The sequence below is a fragment of the Dermochelys coriacea genome, chromosome 11 (genome assembly GCF_009764565.3).
Source record: "Dermochelys coriacea isolate rDerCor1 chromosome 11, rDerCor1.pri.v4, whole genome shotgun sequence".
Lineage (NCBI taxonomy): Eukaryota > Metazoa > Chordata > Testudines > Dermochelyidae > Dermochelys > Dermochelys coriacea.
The window spans coordinates 56,916,336-56,938,346 of NC_050078.2; the positions used below are offsets into that span (position 1 = coordinate 56,916,336).

At 43.5% G+C, this 22,011-nt stretch overlaps 2 protein-coding genes across 10 annotated transcripts in view; one reads left to right on the top strand and one right to left on the bottom strand.

Moving 5' to 3' along the window:
* Window positions 1–14,135, top strand: part of SLC39A10 (solute carrier family 39 member 10) — a 78,121-nt gene extending 63,986 nt beyond the window's left edge. For 5 of the 9 annotated variants that reach the window (XM_043505493.1, XM_043505494.1, XM_043505497.1 and 2 more), the window contains 2 exons: window positions 5,851–6,041; window positions 10,945–14,135. In XM_043505493.1, coding sequence (XP_043361428.1) covers window positions 5,851–6,041; window positions 10,945–11,103 — 350 coding nt within the window. In that variant the 3' untranslated portion in view covers window positions 11,104–14,135. The other 4 variants (XM_043505498.1, XM_043505499.1, XM_043505500.1 and 1 more) reach the window with 2 other exon arrangements.
* Window positions 14,136–14,203: 68 nt separating this feature from the next.
* Window positions 14,204–22,011, bottom strand: part of DNAH7 (dynein axonemal heavy chain 7) — a 308,475-nt gene continuing 300,667 nt past the window's right edge. The window contains exons 59-64 of the mRNA XM_038420958.2: window positions 21,750–21,887; window positions 20,022–20,252; window positions 17,211–17,363; window positions 16,208–16,385; window positions 15,021–15,124; window positions 14,204–14,543 (exon numbers count right to left, since the gene is read on the bottom strand). Coding sequence (XP_038276886.1) covers window positions 14,337–14,543; window positions 15,021–15,124; window positions 16,208–16,385; window positions 17,211–17,363; window positions 20,022–20,252; window positions 21,750–21,887 — 1,011 coding nt within the window. The 3' untranslated portion in view covers window positions 14,204–14,336. The remainder of the gene's footprint in view (window positions 14,544–15,020; window positions 15,125–16,207; window positions 16,386–17,210; window positions 17,364–20,021; window positions 20,253–21,749; window positions 21,888–22,011) is intronic.

Consider the following 22,011-nt stretch of genomic DNA (forward strand, 5'->3'; position numbering starts at 1 on the left):
GGTCCCAATCCCACGGAAGATGGCGTCACAGACACTGTTGTTCCCACCGCTCCTACGGGACCGTACGCTCGGTGGTGGCCTCGGCCTCGGCACCGAGCCATCTATCACTGGGCCATGCGGCTCAGCGGGACCAGCTAGCACCACCTGGCCCTCAACATGGACAGTGGCACGGGGCCCCGTGGCAGGGGCAGTGGTGCCAATGGGCACTGTGGCTGCTGATGCCCACCCAGACGGGGACCCACTTGGTGGCCGGGACGTCTGAGGCTCCATTTGCCTCTCTGTCTCGGCAAAGGAACAAATCCAGCAGATCATGAATCGTTGGATCTGCGCCCGGACTCTGACCTGGGGGTCAGTCGCACTGGTACCAACCGAGGCCCATGGCTCTGTGCCGGCCTCCTCTCTGGCACTGGATGATACCATAATAGCACCACCACCTTCTGCCCCGCAGGAGAATTTCAAGGCACATCAAGACCTGCTAAAGCGGGTGGCGTCCAGCTGCCAGCTGCAGGCTGAGGAGATGGAGGGCCCATCTGACTCCCTCTTTAATATACTGTCTTCCTCGGTGCTTGGCCACTCTACTCCTCCACCAAGGATCAGCCAACATCTCCAACACCTTGTGGCAAACTCCCACCTCTTTGGCCCCGATTTCCAAGAAGGCTGAGAGGAAGTACTTCGTGCCAGCCAAGAACCACGAGTACCTCTATTCTCACCTGGCACCTAACTCTCCTGTGGAATTGGTGAACCACCGGGAGCGACAGGGCCAGCCCGCACCCACTCCCAAGAATAAAGACGCCAGGAGACTGGACTCCTTCGGTAGGAAATTTTTATTCCTCTTCAAGTTTCCAGCTCAGGGAGGCTAATCATCAGGCCTTGCTGAGCCGATATAACTTTAACCTATGGGAGTCCCAGCCAAAGTTTGAACCACTCCTCCCGGAGCGGTACAGAAAGGACTTTAAGGCTCTAGTGAACGAGGGGGCAAAGGTGGCTAAAGTGGCCCTTCAGGCAGCATTGGACGCGGCCGATACAGCAGCTCGCTCGATGGGTTCCATGGTCTCTATGCTCAGGGCGTCGTGACTCCTCCTGTCTGGGCTATTGGTGGAGGCCCAGTCCCTCATGCAGGACCTGCCATTCGACGGGAAAGCCCTGTTCGCAGAGCAGACGGACATCAGGCTGCACAGGATGAAGGACTCCCATATCACTTTGCAGACCTTGGGCCTTTACATCCCTATAGCTAAGGACAAGACCAAACCGCAAACATCGGTTCAACCTGCACGGAGCAGATACGAGTCCCTGTACAAGAGTTGGAGAGACCAAAAGCGCCGGCCTCAGTGACAGTTCCGCTTTGCCCCACAGCCCAGGCCCTCTCAGGGCAAGAGGCAGGGAAAGAGGCGGTTTTGACTATTTGCAGGGGGGCACCATCGCAGTTGCCAGGGAAAAACCCCTATTAATAAAAAGAAAAAGAAGTACTTGTGGCACCTTAGAGATTCCTTTTCTTTTTGCGAATACAGACTAACATGGCTGCTACTCTGAAACCTATTAATAAAGTTTGTGTTCTGTAACCGATAGTCTGCCTTTCAGGTGGCGTGGTCCCGTATAACATCGGACCAATGGATCCTCATCACCATTTCCAAGGGCTATATGTTGCAGTTCAGTTCACCCCTGCCCTACCACCCCCAGTCCCTGGTGGGCCCTGGGGACGCTAGGGCAGGAAATGGAGCGACAACTGCACCTGGGGGCGGTGGAAAGAGTACCAGTAGAATTCCAGGGCAGGGGCTTCTACTCCTGATATTTTCTGATCCCAAAGGTGAAAGTGGGTCTCAGGTCCATCCTGGACCTGTGGGATCTCAACCGGTTTATGGTCCACTCCAAGTTCCGCATGGTGTCCCTGGCCTCTATTATCCTCTCCATTGACCTGGGGGGGGTACGCAGCCCTGGACCTTCAGGACGCATATTTCCACATCCATATTTTCGAGGGGCACAGGCGCTTCTTCTGTTTCCTGGCAGTACTAGACCACTACCAGTTTATGGTCCTCCCATTTGGCCTATCCACAGCACCAAGGGTTTTCACGAAGTGCATGGCAGTGATATCAGCCTACCTCAGACGGTAGAGGGTGCAGATCTTTCCATACCTGGACGATTGGCTTCTCATGGGCAACTCTCGGTCCCAGATAAGGACTCATGTGGAACTGCTCCTGTCCACATGCACCGATCTCAGCCTAGTGGTGAACGAGACCAAATCAGCGTTGGTTCCGGTGCAGCACATAGAGTTCATAGGGGCTCTACTGGACTCCGTAAGGGCCACAGCCTCTCTCCTGCTGAGCAGGTTCGAGACCCTCAAAGATCTCATTGCCTCGGTGACGGCCTTTCTGGTGACAACAGCAAGAGCGTGCCTTCAGATCCTGGGGCACATGGCAGCATGCACGTATGAGGTCCACCATGCCAGGCTCCGAGTGAGGCCCCTCCAGCTCTAGCTAGCCTCCAAGTTCTCCCAGGCCCTGGATGGGCTGGACAAGGTTCTCAGGGTACCGTCTCTGGTAGTTGCCTCCCTACAATGGTGGTCTTATCCAAGCAACATGCTGCAAGGGGTTCCTTTCCGGGAAGTGACCCCATCATTAGACCTGGTGTCCGATGCATCAGACTTGGGCTGGGAAGCTCACACAGGGAATGTGCAAACCCAGGGGATGTGGTCAACCTCGGACCTGTCCCTCCATATAAATGTCAGGGAGCTCAGGGCAATACGGTTGGCATGTGTTGCTTTCAACATGCACCTTTGCGGCAAGGTGGTCAGAGTCCTTACGGACAACACCGCCACGATGTACTACATCAACAGGCAAGGCGGGACACATTCCTCGGCCCTCTGCCGGGAAGCGTTGAGCCTATGGGAGTTCTGTATAGCCCACGATATCTCCCTGAGGGCTTTCCACCTACCAGATGTCCACAATACACAAGCTGATCGCCTCAGCAGGTTTTTCTTCCCCCAGTACGAGTGATCGCTCCACTCAAAGGTCACTCACTGGCTCTTCCGAGAGTGGGGAGTTCCCCATGTAGACCTGTTTGCAATCCACCAGAACTGGCGTTGCTCCCGGCTCTGCTCCGGGGAGGCTTGGGGAAGGGCGCAATCTCAGATGCCTTCCTCCTGCAGTGGTCAGACCAGTTTTTCTATGCTTTCCCACCATTTTGCCTCATCGGCAAAGTCCTGCAAAAAGTAAAAACAGACAAAGCACGTATCATCCTTATTGCCCCAGCATGGTGGGCCTGCCAACACTGGTATGGGACCCTCCTGGACCTGTTGGCATCCCCTCCAAGCAGGTTTCCACTTCACCTGGACCTCCTTTCCCAGGACGGGTGCCACCTCCTCCATCTCAGTCTGGCCGCTCTTCTACCTGACAGCGTGGCTGCTCAGTGGCTAGATGAGGAGGTGTTCAGAGGAAGTCAGGTGGGTCCTCATGGAGAGTAGGAAGCCATCCACACGCCGGATGTACCTGGTGAAGTGGTCCAGATTTTCCAGGTGGGCGGAGGCACGGGGAGTCTCCCCATCATCTGCACTGCTCCATCTTATCCTCAACTACCTTCTGTCCCTTAAGACCCAAGGGCTGGCACCTTGCTCTGTCACGGTACACTTGGCGGTCATATCGGCCTTCCACCCGTCAGTGCAAGGGCACTCAGTCTTCTCCCATACTATGACTGCCCGCTTCCTGAGAGGCCTTGACCTCTCATTCCCATATGCTAGATCCCCCGTACCGTAATGGGACCTAAACCTGGTGTTGTCCCGCCTCACGGGACCTCCCTTTGAACCCCTGGCCACGTGTTCCTGGTCTCGCCTCTCGTGGAAGGTAGCCTTCCTTGTAGCAATCATGTTGGCCCAACGTGTCTCAGATTTCAGGGCCTTGACCTCGGAGCCCCCATCTGCAGTCTTCCATAGGGATAAAGTCCAGCTTCGCCAACATCCGGCATTTCTCCCAAAGGTGGTCTCCGCCTGCCATATGGAACATCTTTCTTCCCATCCTCTGTCCTAAGCCCCATTCCTCTAACGAGGAACGCTGCCTTCACACGCTTGGTGTGCGGAGGGCGCTGGCCTTCTATCTTTTCGTTCCGGAAATCCTCACAACTTTTTGTTGCCTTTGCCGAGTGTGTGAAGGGGCAATCAATTTCCACCCAGAGCCTGTCTCGCTGGATCACCTCGTGCATACACACGTGCTATGATCTGGCAGGGGTTCCCCCGCCACCGATCGTCACGGCGCACTCAACAAGGGCTCAGGCCTCGTTGACTGCCTCTGTAGCCCATGTCCCAATCCAAGACATCTGCCACCTGGTCCTCAGTTCGCACGTTTACTTCGCATTATGCGATAGTCTCCTAAGCTAGAGATGACGCCGGATTCGGCAGGGAACTCGTGAACTCCTACCCACCTCCAACAGATATAGCTTGGAGTCGCCTACTGTGGAATACACACGAGCAGTCACTTGAAGAAGAAAAGACAGTTACCCGTTCCGTAACTGGTGTTCTTCGAGATGTGTTGCTTGTGTCTATTCCACATCCCCCCCCTCCTTTCCCTCTGTCAGAGTTGTCCAGCAAGAAGGAACTGAGGGTGAGGGGAGTGCGCAGCTCCCCTTATAGTGCAATATAGAGGCGCCACTCCAGGGTCGCAGCAGTGCTCCCCCCGTACGGGTACTGCTAAGGAGAAAACTTCCGGCACCGGTGCACATGGCGAGCATGCAACACCTACTGTGGAATAGACATGAGCAACACATCTTGAAGAACACCAGTTACGGAACAAGTAACTGTCTTTTACGAGAGACAGATAACCATTTTTTTTGTTTTCATCTGACTGTAAACTCTGATTAAATTGTCAGTGGGAGATGTTTGCTACTTACTTTCAGTTTTAGGTCACTGTGAATAATCCCATATATTGCATTACATCGGACATGAAGTCTTCGTCTGTTCTCATGGGATGCATCAGTGTCACTTTTCACCCCAGAATTCACAAATAATATGTTTGACGGAAACAGAACTGTTGAAATAGAATTTAAATCCGCTGCACTGGAAATTCTGTTGTCCTGCATCTTTAGACACAGGTGACTTCTACTAAACCTAGCTTAAAAATAAAGCAACAAAAGGAGGTGCAAACCCGACCTCTCTACGCGTATATTACTGTTGGAGATAATTATAGTGTAGCAAATACTTAATACTGACATCACAATAGGATACAAGGTTAATGTAACATATCTCAAGCCAGTAATGTATAAATCAGTGTGGATTTGTGTAATCTTGCTTTCTCCTGAAAATCTGTTTGACCATCACTCTCTTCCCTTCCCCGGTGCTACATTTTCCAACTTCATATGCTGTATGAAGTCACAGATAATGTCTGTTTATCATCCTTACGCACATGCAAAATAGAATCTGTCAAGATGAGAGGAACGCTAATAAGATCTGAGGGACTTGTCAAGAATGAATCTGCATTTTTTTTATTAAAAAGCCAGCACCCCACTCTCTGAACTTCATTCCTTTTGTACATACAAACCTGACTGACTTCACAACTGCACTCTAACTGGGAGGGCTGGATTGGGATCTTTTCAAAGCTCTGTTAATGCCCCATATCAGCTAGTATGAGTCATGATTGCCTTTGAAATCAGATTTTAATCCAGGAAGTGATACGTATTGTAGGCTATATAGTCATACACTGTTGCCCCTTCTCCCCTCAAAAAAAAGCCTCCAGTATGTTTGCCACAATGATAGACACTTTAGTACTCCCTTAGATAGATTAGATAATATAACTGAGGGCAAATGCATCTATTCAGTCTCTTGTGAAATTATGACAATTAAAAACTTTCATTATTCTGTCTCAATTTCAGGTGATTTTGCCGTGCTGCTTAAAGCAGGTATGACAGTAAAGCAAGCCATTGTGTACAACCTCCTGTCTGCTATGATGGCTTACATAGGGATGCTGATAGGCACAGCTGTTGGACAGTATGCCAATAATATCACTTTATGGATCTTTGCAATCACCGCGGGCATGTTCCTTTATGTTGCATTGGTAGATATGGTAAGATTATCATTTTGTATTGCCTTATTCTGCATGTATGAAATCTGTGACTTTAAATAACCCACGGTGTAACTTATTTTTTTGTGTTGCACAAAATAAAGCAAACCACCTACAGGCAATTCTCTAGACAGCCATTCATACCTTGCTAGCTCTTAAAAAGTATAGTATAGTAAATTCGTGGGGGAAACCTCCAGCGTTTTGCAATGTCCCACTTGTTTGGGTTTTCATCTGACCAAATCCCCTCAGTCTCAGGGTTGCATGTTAAGATATAAAAACTTTTTTAATGCCACTTGCTGCTCTCCCAGTGACAAAGTCACCCTTCTAGACTATCTTTTGATTTTTGCTGCTTTGTGAGGATGTGTTTGGATACTCTAAGGCAGTCCATGATTTTAAGTGGAGATCAATCCTAAAACTGGTTTCAGAGTAGCAGCCGTGTTAGTCTGTATTCGCATAAAGAAAAGGAGTACTTGTGGCACTTTAGAGACTAACAAATTTATTTGAGCATAAGCTTTCATGAGCTACAGCTCACTTCATCAGATGCGTACATTTGGTCCCAAACATATCCGTTTGGATGTTTAGAAAAGGTTGCTGGTAAATATGGCTATAAGGTTAATTTGTGACAAATGTCAAATTTAACAAATGTTGCTTCTTAGAGTGATGATTAAGGCTAAGGTTATGTCACGGAAGTCATAGATTCCATGAACCTCTGTGACATTTTCCACTTCATCCTTGGGCAGTGGGGCCGGAGCTGTCAGCTGGTGGGAGCAGCCCTCAGCTGCACAGGCTCTCCCCCCTTCCCACCACGCTGCAGGGCTCATTCTCTCATATACTCCCCTCGGACTTCAGTCATCCCCTGTCACGTGCCTTCCTTATTTTTAGTAAAAGTCAGGGACAGGCTACCAGCTTCCATAAAATTTTATTGCTACCTGTCCCTGACTTTTTTACTTAAAATAACCGTGACAAAATCTTAACTTCAGTGATGATTGATGTGTGGTCCACTTTTGGTGTGGAGTCTTTTGGCCCATGCCTGCACCCTAACTGCCCTCGCACCTAAGAGCACAAAAGGGTGGAGCAAGGACAACCATCCCTCAGATCTTTATTATTGCATATGGCTGAAAAATGGAACTGCTGTTAGTGTCCTTTACTCTAGAGCACCAGCATAGTTAGTTTGCTTAACTTCTAGCTAGAGCTGACTGTAGACTAGTTTTAATACCGTATTTTGATGGTTTTGTGGTTTTGGTTATTAAGCTCCCTTGTTAGTCAGTGTCTTCCCCCCCGCCATTTTTTTGTTTTGTTGCCTGGTACCAGGTCTTCATCCTTTATGGTTGAACAAAAATCCCCCTGTTTTAAGTATTGTCCCTTATGCAAGATGGCTATATATCTTTTAATGCTGGCCACTCAAAATGTTCATTTTGTTTAGGTGAGGGCACTTCATTAGTCAAATGTTCTATTTGTTGTTCATTTTCAAAACAAACTCAGAGTAAGAGACACTCTTGTAAACTGTTTCTCTGGATAAATCTAAGACCTGCTTCTGATCCAATACACAAGACTGACTCAGATCTGAGCAGTCTTCTTCTAAGAGTGCCCCAGGCACTACCAGTTCCCAGGCTCCAGCCTCTTTATCTCAGTCCACAGAGGTTTCTGTTCCCAAATCCTTGTCTGACTGTGGGTGGGGCCTCATCATTGCTCTTCCAAAGAGCATAAGAATAGATCACTGAATAGGACCTTCTAAGAAAAAAGGGCAGAGATAGCCTTGCTTAGCCTTGTCTTAAGGGTTGCTCAAAGCCTGAATATGAATATGGTTTCCCATGGCACCCTAGTACCCATGTCAGTACTGACGATAAAACAGCCCATAGCAGTCACCTACACCGATGCTGCAGTATTGTTTTTAAGGAGTTCAGCAACTGTGCTTTCTGTATCAGTACCAGCTTCGTCATTATCATAGTCATTGACACTGTCTACTCCAGCCCTGAAGATTTCTAATTTATTTTCATCGGTAATGGCTGTATCAACACTGAGCTTTGTGGTACTGAGGGATTTGGTGGTGTCTGAATTTCCTGAGTGTCCTTTTCTGTCTTCAGCAGTTAGAATATCAAGCTCTGGCAGGCTGTTGGCACAGATTGTACTTACAGCACCAATGAGGGAGATCCCTAAACAAATCTTAGGGACTCCTATGAGGTCTGCTCCACTTCTACAGCAGGACTATTCATTCTCCATCAGTCTCAAACAAAAGTAGGGAGGATCTGCTCTCTGACAGGGAGTTCAAGGGTGCATACACAATCAAAACAGGCACAGACATTATAAGGACTGGAGTTTCACCTGGTGTGTACACACACACACACACTCTTTGTAGACAACATGCCTGTGGCCCTCATTCCTGATCCAACTAGGCTCCTAGTAGGCTCACTTTAGAAGACCCATCTCCTCTATCCACTCCAGGGTAAGATTCTGCTCCCTTGATGAGTCTGAGAGTTCAACCCCGTCAGTAACCTCAGGAGTTTCCTGCTCCACCGCCACTACTTCAGACCCCTGAGAAACGTCACCACCCTTCTGAAATTGCTCCAGCTGCCACTTCTTCATCTTCCCCTGATGAGCCTGTAGTGTTGTCTGCTCCATCGCATCTAGATTGCAAGACAGGCTGGGATCTACTCAGAAGAGTGGCCAAAACATTCTGGTAGAAGTAGTGTGTGAAATATCACACAGGTTGACCTCTTGCACACCAGCTGCAATGCAGACATACTCTAAAAGGGTCTTGAACCTGCTGTTTGTTTCTACAGTTGTTTGGGGGAGTGGGAGGGAGCAGGGATATGTGACAGAACTGAATATATAGAAGATAATGTCTTCTCTTCCAAGAACTCCACTCCCATTTATTTGTGCTCATGAATGAGGAATGTATTTATCTCCTATGGCCACACAGCACTGCATTTTTCCTATATTTTAAACTAACTGCTAGATTATAGTTTGGAGAATGAGTAGCCTTGAAAGTGGTTATGGATGTGGAATACCAGTGTTGTCTCTTTGTAGAAGTTGATTACAAAACTTGAATTATGATTGCTTCTTCCAGATAGTGCAGATATGCAAGAGAGAATTGGCAGTAGCAGTTCCCACACAATTCTCTGATTACGTTTTTGTATTACTTGGTGAAGAGAATTCACTCGTAATGTAAATTCATTTCTTCAACAAATCTTGTCTACTAACATGAATAGGAAGTTTGTGATCTTTCACAGTGTGAGACTGGGACTCTCTTCATTATGCTTCATGACCTAGGATATCTTGTAATAATGCTATAGTGACTTATTGATAGCTGTTTGCTCAGCTGTCTAGCCTACTGCAGAACTAATTAATGAACATATTGGTCCAAAAAGTATTTTTTTAAAGAAATGTAAGGTCTCAATGCTTTTTAAAGTCACCAGATGCCTTGTGCTGTCTACTGCTACTAGCAGAGTGTTGTATAAGATGGGTGGGCAATATGCATGTCCGGGTAGAAGCCACAGAGTTGACAACTTGTCACATTCTTTCCTGATACTTGTAGTGTATTCAGGTATTAAGAATAACCAATACACAGAAAAGCAATGCCTACCATCATAAAGAATTTATAAATCAGAATTCTGGATCAGCAAGCTTGATTTCTCTGTAGAATAATTAAGTCTTCTAACTAGAAGACAATTCCTTTATTGTATTTTTCTCCTGCATTATGTATGGAAGTCTCTTCGTGAGGTAAGGAGTTCCTTGGATGAAGGAAAGAATTACATTTATTTTTTCTCATGCTCTTCTTGTGTAGGGATTTGAAATTGCATTATTAAAAAATTATTTCTGTTTATACACATCGTGGTTGTACTAGAAAGTGTCCCATTTAATTTCAGAGCTTCCAATGTTAAGTTCAAGATTCTTTTAGATACAAGTGTTCAATACTGTTTGGCCTTCATCTCTAACGAGGCAAGTCAAGAAGATCCACATTTTTTTTTAATTGCTTATGTGGAATTTCTCTTGAATTGACACAATTACATGTTTCGTATTACTTTTATACTTTAGAGGTATTGATAAATAAATGTAATTAGTCATACATCGCTGTTAAACTTGAGTAACAGAGCTTTGGATGCACTAATAAAAGTAGATTATGGAATTTTCTGAGAACTCATAAGGGGAAAACTTATCTTTTCTACCATAAGCTTGCAGTATGGCAAAAAAGTCAGAATTAATTAGCTCAATCTGTATAATATCAATATCAACAATGTATTTATATCAGTTTAATTACTGGAGCAATATACAAAGCATTTTTACACTTCCTTTGTAATAGAGGTGTTTACCTCAGAGAGTGTGTGGGTTTTCTTGAATAGAACTATTTAACTTTTAACTCAAAGGAACAAAACTCAAAGGAAGTAGGCATGGTTCCTATCCGAAGGGTATGTCTACACAAACTCTTAGGGTGCAGCAAGCTGGGGTGTTTCAAACCACAGTACATTAATGCATGCTAGGGAAAATTTAGTGCACATCAGCAGGTCCATACAGACGGTCAGCGTGCAGCATGGTGCACTTATGTCCTAGCTTGCCACATAGTAAGAGTTTGTGTAGACGTGCAGTGAGGCGCTTACATTCAACATAAGCAAGCAACACAGGGGCCAGAACACTGCATTGGAATGCCCAAAGGAGGATTCTGTAGCCTACTAGTCTCTTTTTAAAAGTATATAATTGGTTGGTGACAACGGTTTTATAAGGTCAAGATCAGGTGGTGTTTTATTGACTACCTCTAGGCATGCTGCTACTCCAGTTGCACTTTTTTAGTTGATGATTTTTCTAACTGAATCTCGGTATTGCTATTACTAAGTACCTTGTTGTGAGCTAGACAGTTATTTCACTTCCATCACAATATTTGTAAACTATTGTAAAATGTTTCCTTTTTCAGCTTCCAGAAATGCTTCATGGAGATGGCGATAATGAAGAACATGGATATTGTCCAGTGGGGCAATTCATTCTCCAGAATTTAGGCTTGCTCCTTGGATTTGCTATCATGCTGGTGATTGCACTGTATGAAGATAAAATTGTGTTTGACATCCAGTTTTGACCATTTCCAGGAACTGCTGTGTTCCAATGTTACTGTATGGCTTTAAGTCTGCACTGTTGTACTGTATGCACATTGCTCAGCGAAAAGGCAGTGGCTTGCACTACTACACAAGTACAGTCTATTTGTTTCCACATAGATTAACTTTTGCTGCTTGCTAACTAAAATAAGACATGGTGCACATACTGTACCTTCCAAACTCAAGTGACAGGACTTAAGTCGGAAACGTTGCATATGAAAAGACAAAGTTGTGTGTGCTGTACATGAAGCATTGTGCAACTGTTTACAAATCAGCATGCAGCGAAAGATCTAGTCTGTCCTGGAAATGTCTTTTCACATTACAGTTGAACAGAATCTAAAAAACATTAAAGGTGAAATCCATCCCTCTGCAAATGGGCCTGCACAAGGTCTTTGTGCTATGTAATTCCCACATAAGGCTTACATGCCATGTATACCTCATGCTGGCCCTCTGCACAATGGTGGATGTTACTCTAAGACAATTAAATGCTACACTTAGCACCTGACTGGAAAAACTGTGCTTTTTTAAATTTAAAAAAATCTGTTTAAAACATGTTGATACACACATTAAACTGCATTTCATCGTTCTAAAGTTTGTGTTTAAGGAGGCCGACTGTTGCAGTATGCACAGGTCTGTGTAATCGGCTGCAAAGAGCTATATTCCATTGAGGATCAGTTTTCCTGATGAAGATTTATTTGATGTTAGCTCCTTGCTATTGGTAGGAAAATGAAGTAGAGTTAGTATTAATTTGGGGAAGTCCCTGATGTCAGAAGGTTAATGGGCTATTCCTGATCCTTTGCTTGAGAAGCTAAACATGCTGAATATTGGGTGCCACTTAACCTAAACTACTGATAAATTGTGGCTGTGTGTTTGTGCAAACGCACCTCTAACAAAGGATCCATAATGGAATTTCTCAGTTTTAACAATTGAATTTATTTTGGGATTCAAATTTTTTCTCCTTTTTACAGTAATAGCTTCTGAAATCCAATGTACTGAACCCACGTACAAAGATTATATTAAAAAAAAATGCCCTGTATATATAGTACTGGTGGGTCATTTACAATGCTGTAATATCAGGTCTGAATGTATTACTTCCATGCCCTGGCATCAGAGTTTATAGCACCAGCCATTGCAGGCAATAGACTGTGTGCTAGAAGATTCTCACTTCCAGCAAAAAAGGAGTTAATATTTTTTAACATTTGTTAGATCTTGGGTATCTAGGGTATATAAATGCAGCTTTCATTAAATTACCGGTACGTGTGAGTTGAGAGGATAGGGTGAACTATCAAAATCCTTAAACTGATTCTAGCAGGTTACCTTTGCTTACTGCCAAGATGCTTGTATTGCCAGATGTAAATTAGTTTCCTTTCTCCCCTGCTGTCCTACTAAAATTGTGAATTTGTGTGATGTACAAGCCCTGTTAATTCTGCAGTCTGACTTGATAATCTAGGACCAATCCTAAGCATGGTGGTGGTCTTCTTTTAACTTACTGTTCTAGTTTTCATTTTTATGTATGCCAGGTAAGCTGTATTTTGCTGCACACTGTCAAGTTTTGTTTCAGTCTGCTTAGCATCAGTGTAGCTGCTAAAATTGCATTGGTTTAACATCTGAATGAGCCAGTCAGCAGCATCATTCTGGTTTAAAATTAATCTGTGTTCCTGTTCCTTTTGACCCTTCAGTTTAGCGATATAGTTGTTCCTTTTTCTCAGCCACTCCTGCCAGTATTTGTTCCTAATGCAGTATCAAGGAACTTGCATATACAGTATTAAGTGTCCATTCTATGAAAGGCATGGCTTCCTCAGTGAAGACGTCAAAGTCAAGGGTACAATTCTGCAGTCCTTGGTGCACAAAACACACTGAAGTCAGCTGGAATTTTGCACATAAAAACACTAGATCAGACCCTAATTAGCACAGACATCATCTCATTTAATGTTTAGAGTGGATTTTTGTAACAAATATGCTAGGTAAAATGTTCAAAAGCAATTAATGACTTAGGAGTATAAAGATATGTCTGCACTGCTGTTGTGTAGACACTTGCTACAGTGATGGTTTTTCTGTCACTGGTAAATCAAGAGGCAGTGGTTAGGTCACCAGCAGAATTCTTTTGTCAATATCTGCCTAGATCTGTCTAACTACGTCTCTTATTTCACACCCTTGACCAATGTAGCTAGGTCAAGCTAAGTTTTAGGCGTAGAACAGACTTTAGGAGCATAAGTGCCACTGAATGTCAATGAGACGAAGGTCCAGCCACTCAAAGGTATTTAGGTGCCTAACTCCTGTTGAAATCAATGGGAGTTAGGCCCCGATCCTCAAAGGTATCAAGGGGGGTAAGTGCCCAATTCACATTTGAAAATGGTACTAAGGTACTAACTTTCCAGAAGACCTTTTTCCCACGTGGAAAAACATGGTCATATTAAAGCATTAGGTATTGCATTTTCCACTAAGAATGGAATTTGTTTCCTTGTTTGTTACTATTTATTGTGATTGTGAAGAGCAATATAACAGCTGTGGCTTCTTCTGTAGGTTTCCACCAGTGTTTAATTTCAAACCAATTCAGTGTAGTTTTATGTCAAGTTACAGACTATCTGAATTTCAGTATACTTGGCTTCAACATTCCATTCGGCTTGAATACAGTCTCATTTAACATGTATTCGTTGGAGGGCATAAATGTTACTTGTATATTACAATGCTGTCACTGTGTGACATCCCATATGAATTTTGATGTAGATCACATTGCACTCAATCAGCAGTGATTACGCTTAGAAAATACTGTAGTAGCTAGATGCAGTGTGAATTTTTTCCATTATGGTTTATAGTTTAAAAATGTGATTATGGTCCTACAAGATACTTGCTGAGCTATAAATCTTTTTTTGTTAAACTAAATCATTTAAATAATTTTTATAAAGCTGGGAATGATCAAATGCTGTTTTGTTCATTGTCAGCAGTGTTGTGTTCATTTTATGTATGTTCCTTATTTATAAGGAGCTTCAGAAAATAAAATTATTCAAGGAGCAAACATACTGGTTGGTTTTTATGAAGTTTTATGACACAGCTTTATTTTACATTTTAGTCTTTTTTAAATCTCTTGAAAGGCAGGAGTGTAATGGATTTGTTTAAATATTTTGATTTCACTAGACCGTACTATTTAAAAATTGAAATGCATCTTACACAAATGATTTATCTCAAAAATAAGCATCTACAAGTGTCCATGCTAAATTTAGGAATTAAGCTGGCATAATAGTGCTACACCCCGTCCAATCCAGTGTTGTTCCGGTTTATCCGAAGGAAGAATCATTGCTATCACAAAGTTGGTAGAATGTCCCGTTGTGGAGAGGACTCCTCTTCTCTCACTGGTCTTGTACACTGGAGCAGTGTAACTTGGTCGTTGTGAAATGTCTGACCTCTTGCAAGGCTTTAACCACATCTATGATAAAGTACAGAATAAACCTTTTACCTTTCTGGATAAAGTTTCTAAGTCTTTCAATTTGGTCACAACTCACTAAATACTTCCTAAACTTGTAGTTCAGCAGTAACTTGTGCATAATCCAGAAAAGTGCTGAGTGCTCCTCCCCCTCCCTACAAAAAGTTCTCCCCTTAACTTCAGTACGAATTGTGGATGCTCAGTGCTTCTGTTGCATACAAATTGCCTGATCTGCTGCTCAAAATATTTTCAGTTCAGTATATGTAAAAAAAATATACACGTTGCTACTTCACATTGGTTGGTACACAGCAATGTGGTGACAGTGACTGAGGTAGCTCTGATGGCAAAAGTTTTTACTTAGGAAAAAAAATGTGGTGTTTTGTACTTCTTTAAAACATCATTGTTAGAAGCTAAGCCTGCTATGTTAGACTGTCATATGATTAGGTTTGGAGCGCAGCGTAGTCTAGCACACACACTGACCGCAGGTACTGTATCATAGAGGATTTTCGGATAAGATTCTGCTAGCTTCTTAGTTTTTCTGTCCCAGCGAGCTCCATCCAGGAACAATCCTCGAATGTAGACCCCTGAATTAAGCAGAAAGTTATAAAAAGATGTTTGGGCACAGAAACCAAAAGGTACTAGAAGTCAGTGTGAAGTTAGGTCCACTTTTTTAATCATTTAGATCATGCATGAGGCTATAGTGCAACTGACTAATACAGAAATCCGTGTGCCAGTTTTTTGACCCAGTATCCCTCGGGTGGTACAAAAGTTGAGACTGCCCATGTCCTCTGATGGGGGTGGCCTTGCTATGTTGGAGGAATGGGGCTGACTTTTATGCCTCCTTCCTCATAATCCCTGATTACTTTGCACTCCAGCCACAGCCCTTGACCGTCCCTCCTTGTCTTTTGAGTATGGTCTTTTTGGTCCCTCATTCTCCATGTTCACTTAATGTAGGTATTTCTTAGTAGCTATACTGTATCCAACTCTGAATGTTGGCTGGCAGTTAATAGCTACTCAAAGATAAAACTCAAGCCAGGCAGGGGGCCTATAACCTAAGCCCTCATGCTTCAGTCCCAGGTGGTGGGGCTTGGGCTTCAGCTTCAGCCCTGGGTCTCAGCAAGTCTAACCCAGCCCTGGTGACCCCATTAACACAGGGTCACGACCCACGGCTGGGTTAGTGAAATGTTCCAAATACTGGGGCACAGAACTAAAGTGAAATGAAGAACAGCAAAATTCAGGCTAAATATCACTTGAGATCTGTTAGATAGTGGAAAAGTTTCTTAAGGCAAGTGGTAGATACTGGTAAAGCACTTGACCAGATCCTCAGCTGATGTAAATTGTCATAGCTCCACTGAGGATCTGCCCCAGTTAACATAGTGTATGGAACAATCCTGCTTCAGGAGGTTCACTGACCAGACACTAGATAAGCTGAATGGTCTTGCTGATATTTAATTTGTGGTGTTCTATTAGAGTTATTCAAAAGGTATTTTGTTGAATGTTGTCATTTCTATGCCTTTAATGTGTAAGCCTCCACTGTGGCTTATATTTTCCAGGATTCTGGGCATTAAGTGCTTAATGCCTGTTAATGCCAGGAATGTATCTACCTGTAACCCCTAAATAACACTTCCTACACCAGTGTAGGTGGCTAATAAAGCTTGTTTGTTTACCATCTTCAGGAGCATTTTTGTATTCCTTGTCCTCCAGCACTTCATAGTCAAACCCTAGTAGATCAATTGGAATGGTGTATTTTCTGGCATAGTTCTGCTGGGCACCTGTTAAGAAGGCTTGAGTGAAGAAAAATCCTGAAAGCCAAAAGACTGGTGGAGTTCCATGTTCATACCATAGCTACAGCAGAAAAACGAGAGAGAAAAAATGTACCTTGAAATCATTAGGAGGCAAAAAGTAATTTAGTATAGTAGTAAAAGCCATATCACAAAAAGTTGTCTTTTTGCAGAAGCCAGTGGTATTTTAGACAGCCAACAAAAACACTTTTTTTTAACTACCACATTGTCCAAGATGCCATTGGCTATTGTTCCTCAAGTGGCTTTTAATGTGAGCATTAGTTTAGAATCGCATAATCATAACAACCTGATAACATTTTACACTTTATGTGAACCAGCAATCTAGAGGGGAAGGACTCCATAGTTTGTGGCTACTCTCAGCCATCAAATTCCCAAGCAATTTTCTGTAAGTATGATATTTGGCCCCTTGGGTATTAGAAAGTGAGCATTAAAATGATTTCCTAACTTCAGCAATTCAGTATAAAAGTCCATCAACAGTATTTTCTTCTTATGCTTTAATAAATGTAATACTGTTATTTCTTAAACTTCACTGAATGCCGCAACATTGTGTGTGCGCCAGGAACAGTTGGCAGTTAAGAGGCCTTTAGAGAATCCACTGTGAGCACCAATATTGCCCATCTGTCAGGCAGGAGTTTTAATAGACAGCAGCTATCTTAATGAGGTGTATAGTACATAACAAAGTGCAGTGGTTTATTACATGCACTGATGAGCAGACTGCTGTACACAACCATATACAAACTAAACTCCTTATACATTCATTGTGCAAAATACATACCTGTGTGTTTCTATTCTCTTCTAGTGTCATCTGCCACCGAGAGAAAAATTATATAGCAATCAGAGCAGATTTGCCTAAGCAGAGTGTGCTCACCTGTAAGAACTTTAACCTGGTAAGAAAGTCATGCACATAGCTGCCAAGTGGTTTGAGGCTTGGGTAAGATTTATTCATCCACGTTCCTGGAATTCTGCCTTTCAAGATGCTGCTTACCACTTCTTCTAGTTCAGAGGACATCACCACCAGTCCCTAAAGCAGATGTGGGGAAGGAAACAGTTACTCTGCCCTGTCTGCTCAGACACCCCACCCCCCCAAAAAAACCCTGTGCTCTTACTCCAACAGCTCTAATCCAAGTTTTGGCCACACCAGACTGAGAGAACCTAAAAACATAGGAATTGTCATACTGCATCAGACCAGTGACCAGTATCAGATGCTTCAGAGAAAGGTTCAAGATGCCCTTATAGAATAAATAGCCTGTAGGGAAATAGAGTCCTAAAATGTGAGGGTTTATATCCCTTCCAATGCTCTACTGGGTTTGACAAGCCTTACTATTGTTGTTCTGGATGTTCTCCTTACCAATATAAATGTTCCCGCCCTTTCTGAATATTCAAAAGTGCCATACCTATGTCTGTGTGACTAAGAATTTCTTTTTTACTCACTTTAACTTCCTTTCAAATTTTTAATGCGTTCTTGACCTTCTTTTATGTGAATCCAAGTCCCCACTGCATCACCTCCTATGCCTTTCATTATTTTACATGTATTTATCCTGGCCCTGCTGACCTGTCACCTATCTAAAATAAGGTTTGAAAAGGGATGCTGATACAGTTGAAAGTTACTACTGTTAAGGGCCCAAGGCAATGCAGGGCTGAGCACCCTCAACTCTCATTTGAGGTCAGAGCATGCAGCAGCTTGTGTGAGGTACCTCCGTGTTCCTCTGCAACAATCCCAATTGCTGTTACACCCAAAGCTAGCTTTAATTTTTCTTGCCACATTCACTAAATATTGATATGTGTTTTTAAACAAGATCTCACTCTTCCCAAACCCTTTGGCTTGCCCTATGGGATCCTGCAGTGAATTCATACTGACTGGGAGAAATCACATTTATGTCCATGGATAAAATGTTTAAACCATCTAAGTGACATTGAAACCTAAAATCCCATTTTCAAAAGTAACTTTGGGCCAGATATTCAAAGGTGCCATTGAGATTTTTCAAAACTACTAACCCGTATGTGCCAAAAGTCTCTTAGGCCCAAACGTTTCTGCTTGTAGACAGGAACAAAGCCCCTAAGTGCTGATGCAACTCCACAACTGATAAGCTGCTCAGCATTCTTGCACAAGCTGAAGCCATGAGAGCCCTCTCCCAAGAAGGCAGTCCAAGATCTCTGCCTCCCTATTGGGGCCTGAGACAACAGGCATGCAGTGGAACCAGATAAATGCAGCGGGGAGGTGGGGGTGAGTAGAGCAGGATTATGAGATGTCCTGGCCTAGTGATTAGGGTACTCAGCTGGGAAGTGGAAACCTGGGAGGGGGATCAAATCCCTGCCCAATTTGGAGCAGGGACATGAACCCAGGTCTCCTACTTCCAGCTGAGGGCCCTAACCACCAAGCTATTGCCTATCATCCAGTGGATTTTTTTGTTCTGTTTCTTGTTGAAACTGTTCCATATGTTTTGTATACATAACTAGTCTTTGGGCTAGAAAGACTGACTCTACTATCTGGTGGTTAGGGCAGTGATGTGGACGATCCATTTCACTTGCCTGCTCTAATTACAAAGTGAAACAGCTTCAACAAGAGGGATTCAGAGACACCCCCGCCCGGGATTAGAAGGCTCACCTGGAAGGAAGAGCTAAGTAAAAGTCCCTGCTCCAAGGCAGGTAGAGCAGGGACTTGCATACAAATCTCCCACATCCTAGGTGAGTCCCCTAACCACTATGCGTTAATTGGGGTGATGGCTCTTGTTTTTGCAAACACAGTCTGGCTTTTAGCGGTTAGGGCAGCTGTCCCAAACTCCAGGAATGAGTTCACAGTTCAGACTGAATGACAGCACCCTTCTCGCTTTCTCTATGCTTCAACATGTTTTACTATTAATACACCATGGAACCACTGAAACAGGAGAAACTGAGAAAGCCCAACACTTGTCCAGTGATTATGACGCTCATCTGAGAGGTGAAAAACCTAAGGTCACATCACTTCTTCAAACAGGGAATCCAATCTGGGTCTTACACATCCCACTTGAATATCCTAAACCGCTGGTTTAAAGGAACCTTCCCCTTTCATGCTGTGTGAGGTTGTGTGCCTAAGAATGTCTATTGGTTTGGGCCCTGTCGGCCCAGCAGGTAGGGAAAAGTCTCATTTGAGCATCCTATGGGGGTGTAAGCGTGAAATAGGTGCCTCAGGCTCTGTGGCTAGGCACCTAGGAGATAGTAACAGTGAAAACTCAAACTCTTAGGGATTTTATGGTCCTCCATGGTTAGGCAGCAGCTGAGCAGGGGTTCTCAGGATCTCAGTGTCACCTAAATCTTACTGTCCTAACTTCCACTTCAGCTACGTCCACCTAAGTCCCATTTTCAGAAGAGACATAGATGCCTAAGTTGCTTAGGACCATTAAAAAAATTACCGCAGAGCTATAACCTGCTAACACCGAAGGCGAGTATGGCTTCGCCGCACTACGCAGGACAGTATTTTGCTCTTCCATTGTGCATATAGACAATTGTGTGATACAAAATGTATTACATCCATTTGGCACCTGGACTATTGAATAGCTGATAATATAGGAACTGCCATAGTGCATCAGACAGATGGCTCCATCCTGCAAAGTGCCATTAAATGCAACTGAAGGCGATGGCGCAACAGTTCACAGGATTTAGCCCCTAATAATTTGCTTTTTTAATATTTGGTGCAGTATACCTTGATTGCTTTCTGGATGTTAACACAGGAGTCTCTTATTGTCTGCAGTAACTTGTTAAATCGACCCATCTCTTGGACAAGTACAGTGTTCATACTCTGTGTGTAGATGGTCGGATATCTCCTCTTTGCAGCCTCAATGCTGAAGTCTGAGGGAAGTTTGCTCAGGATGTCACCTGCTACTTCATTAACAATTTCATCTGTTGATTTTGCACCAGCACCTGAGGCTCGAGACTATAAACAGCCAAAGGTTAAAAATGAGGTCTCCTTATACGTACCAGTAAATATTTAAACACAGAAACAAATTAAATCAGTATTAAAAATATTCTTAGTGCTCAAAAAACCGTCTTGGAATGAAAGAATTATGCAGTGCAATGATCAAACTGGAGATTCCCCCATTTGTAAGTGTAGTGTATGTGACACCTTCAAAAGGCTTGGTCCAAAGGACCAATATCCTGCCCATTAAGTATGTTTAGGCAATGACCATTCTGATGACCTACTCGTTCTATATCAGTGGCAAAGTGGGTTTTCATTCAGTATTTTGGTGTGTTTGGAATTACTCTAGAATTGGCCTGATCACAAACTCTAACATCACAATTCTCACCTGGGATTGTTGATAGTCATGAAAGATCAAGCCTAGAGGTGTCAAGAAGTGAATGGGCAGGGAGATTAAAAAGCAGATCTTGCTCCCATTCATGTCAACACGCCCAGTGACTTCAATGAAAACAGACTGAGCCTCTCACCACCCCAGGTGATTCACTCCAGTCTGTGATCTTACACAGGTGATAAATGAACATGCTGCAAATGTTTTGTGAATAAACATGGGACTTGGTGATGTAAACATGAAGATTTTTCTATGCACTAAGTAAGGAAACTGTGTAAGTATGAGACCAGGCAAGATTTCTACAGTTCACATAGAACAGAGCACAGCACATGTGGGTAGTCAGAACAGAACCATTTACAAATATTTTCACTTCAATTCCTCCCCCAACCGTACACATTAGGATGCTGACAAATGAACATACGAACGGCCATACTGGGTCAGACCAAAGGTTCATCTAGCCCAGTATCCTGTCTTCCAACAGTGGCCAGTGCCAAGTGCCCCAGAGGGAATGAACAGAACAGGTCATCATCAAGTGATTCAATCCTGTTGGTCATTCCCAGCTTCTGGCAAGCAGAGGCTATGGACAGATTGTCATTTAATAGGATGTTTTTCAGTGTCTTCATGAGAAAGTAGCTCTTGGCTGTTGCTATCTTCGCAGCATCTATCGTCCTGTGAGTAAAATCATGGATATGCTTAAATCTATGAAAAACTGGGGCCAAAATTAGTAATTCTTCTCCTCCTATAAGAACAAAATGAAAATAACCTACAGCTTTAATAATGATGTTAGGTGATTTATTATTACATTAGCAATACCAAGAACAAACATTAGTTAGGAATGTTCAGCTCAGCTAGTGCTCTGAGTGCTCTCGCCTTCAATCCCTTGCATTTCAAAAAAATAATTCTTTGTAACATCGATTCACAAAATTATGAAACAAGATTAACTCAGTATCTTCCAGAAAATGAAGCACCAGTGAGTTTTGTAATCACAGTGGGGACACAGAAATGATATGAAACTTCCTGGAACACACTTAAATAGAGCACAGCTGAACAGTAAACTTAAGTAACGTACTGTAGGTAGGCAGTATCTTTAATGTACTGACGAATTGACATAATGATCATTTACATACCTGAGTAAGAAGAATGTTATCAAATAGCAGCTGAGTTTCTGACTGATCTTTGGTAATATCAGCATTAGCATTCATCCCAAAAATCTCTGGGGAAGGGTTCAATGGAAGGGTCTTTGTGTAGTCGATGTAGCTTTGGTACTTAAAAGATTAGTGACAGGAGGTTAAAAAGGGTCAGAGATCAAACAGGCTCTCCAGTCTATGACAGTTGCAGCTCAAAGAAAACACCCCTACGTGCCTCTAAAGTGATCAGTACAGTTTAAAA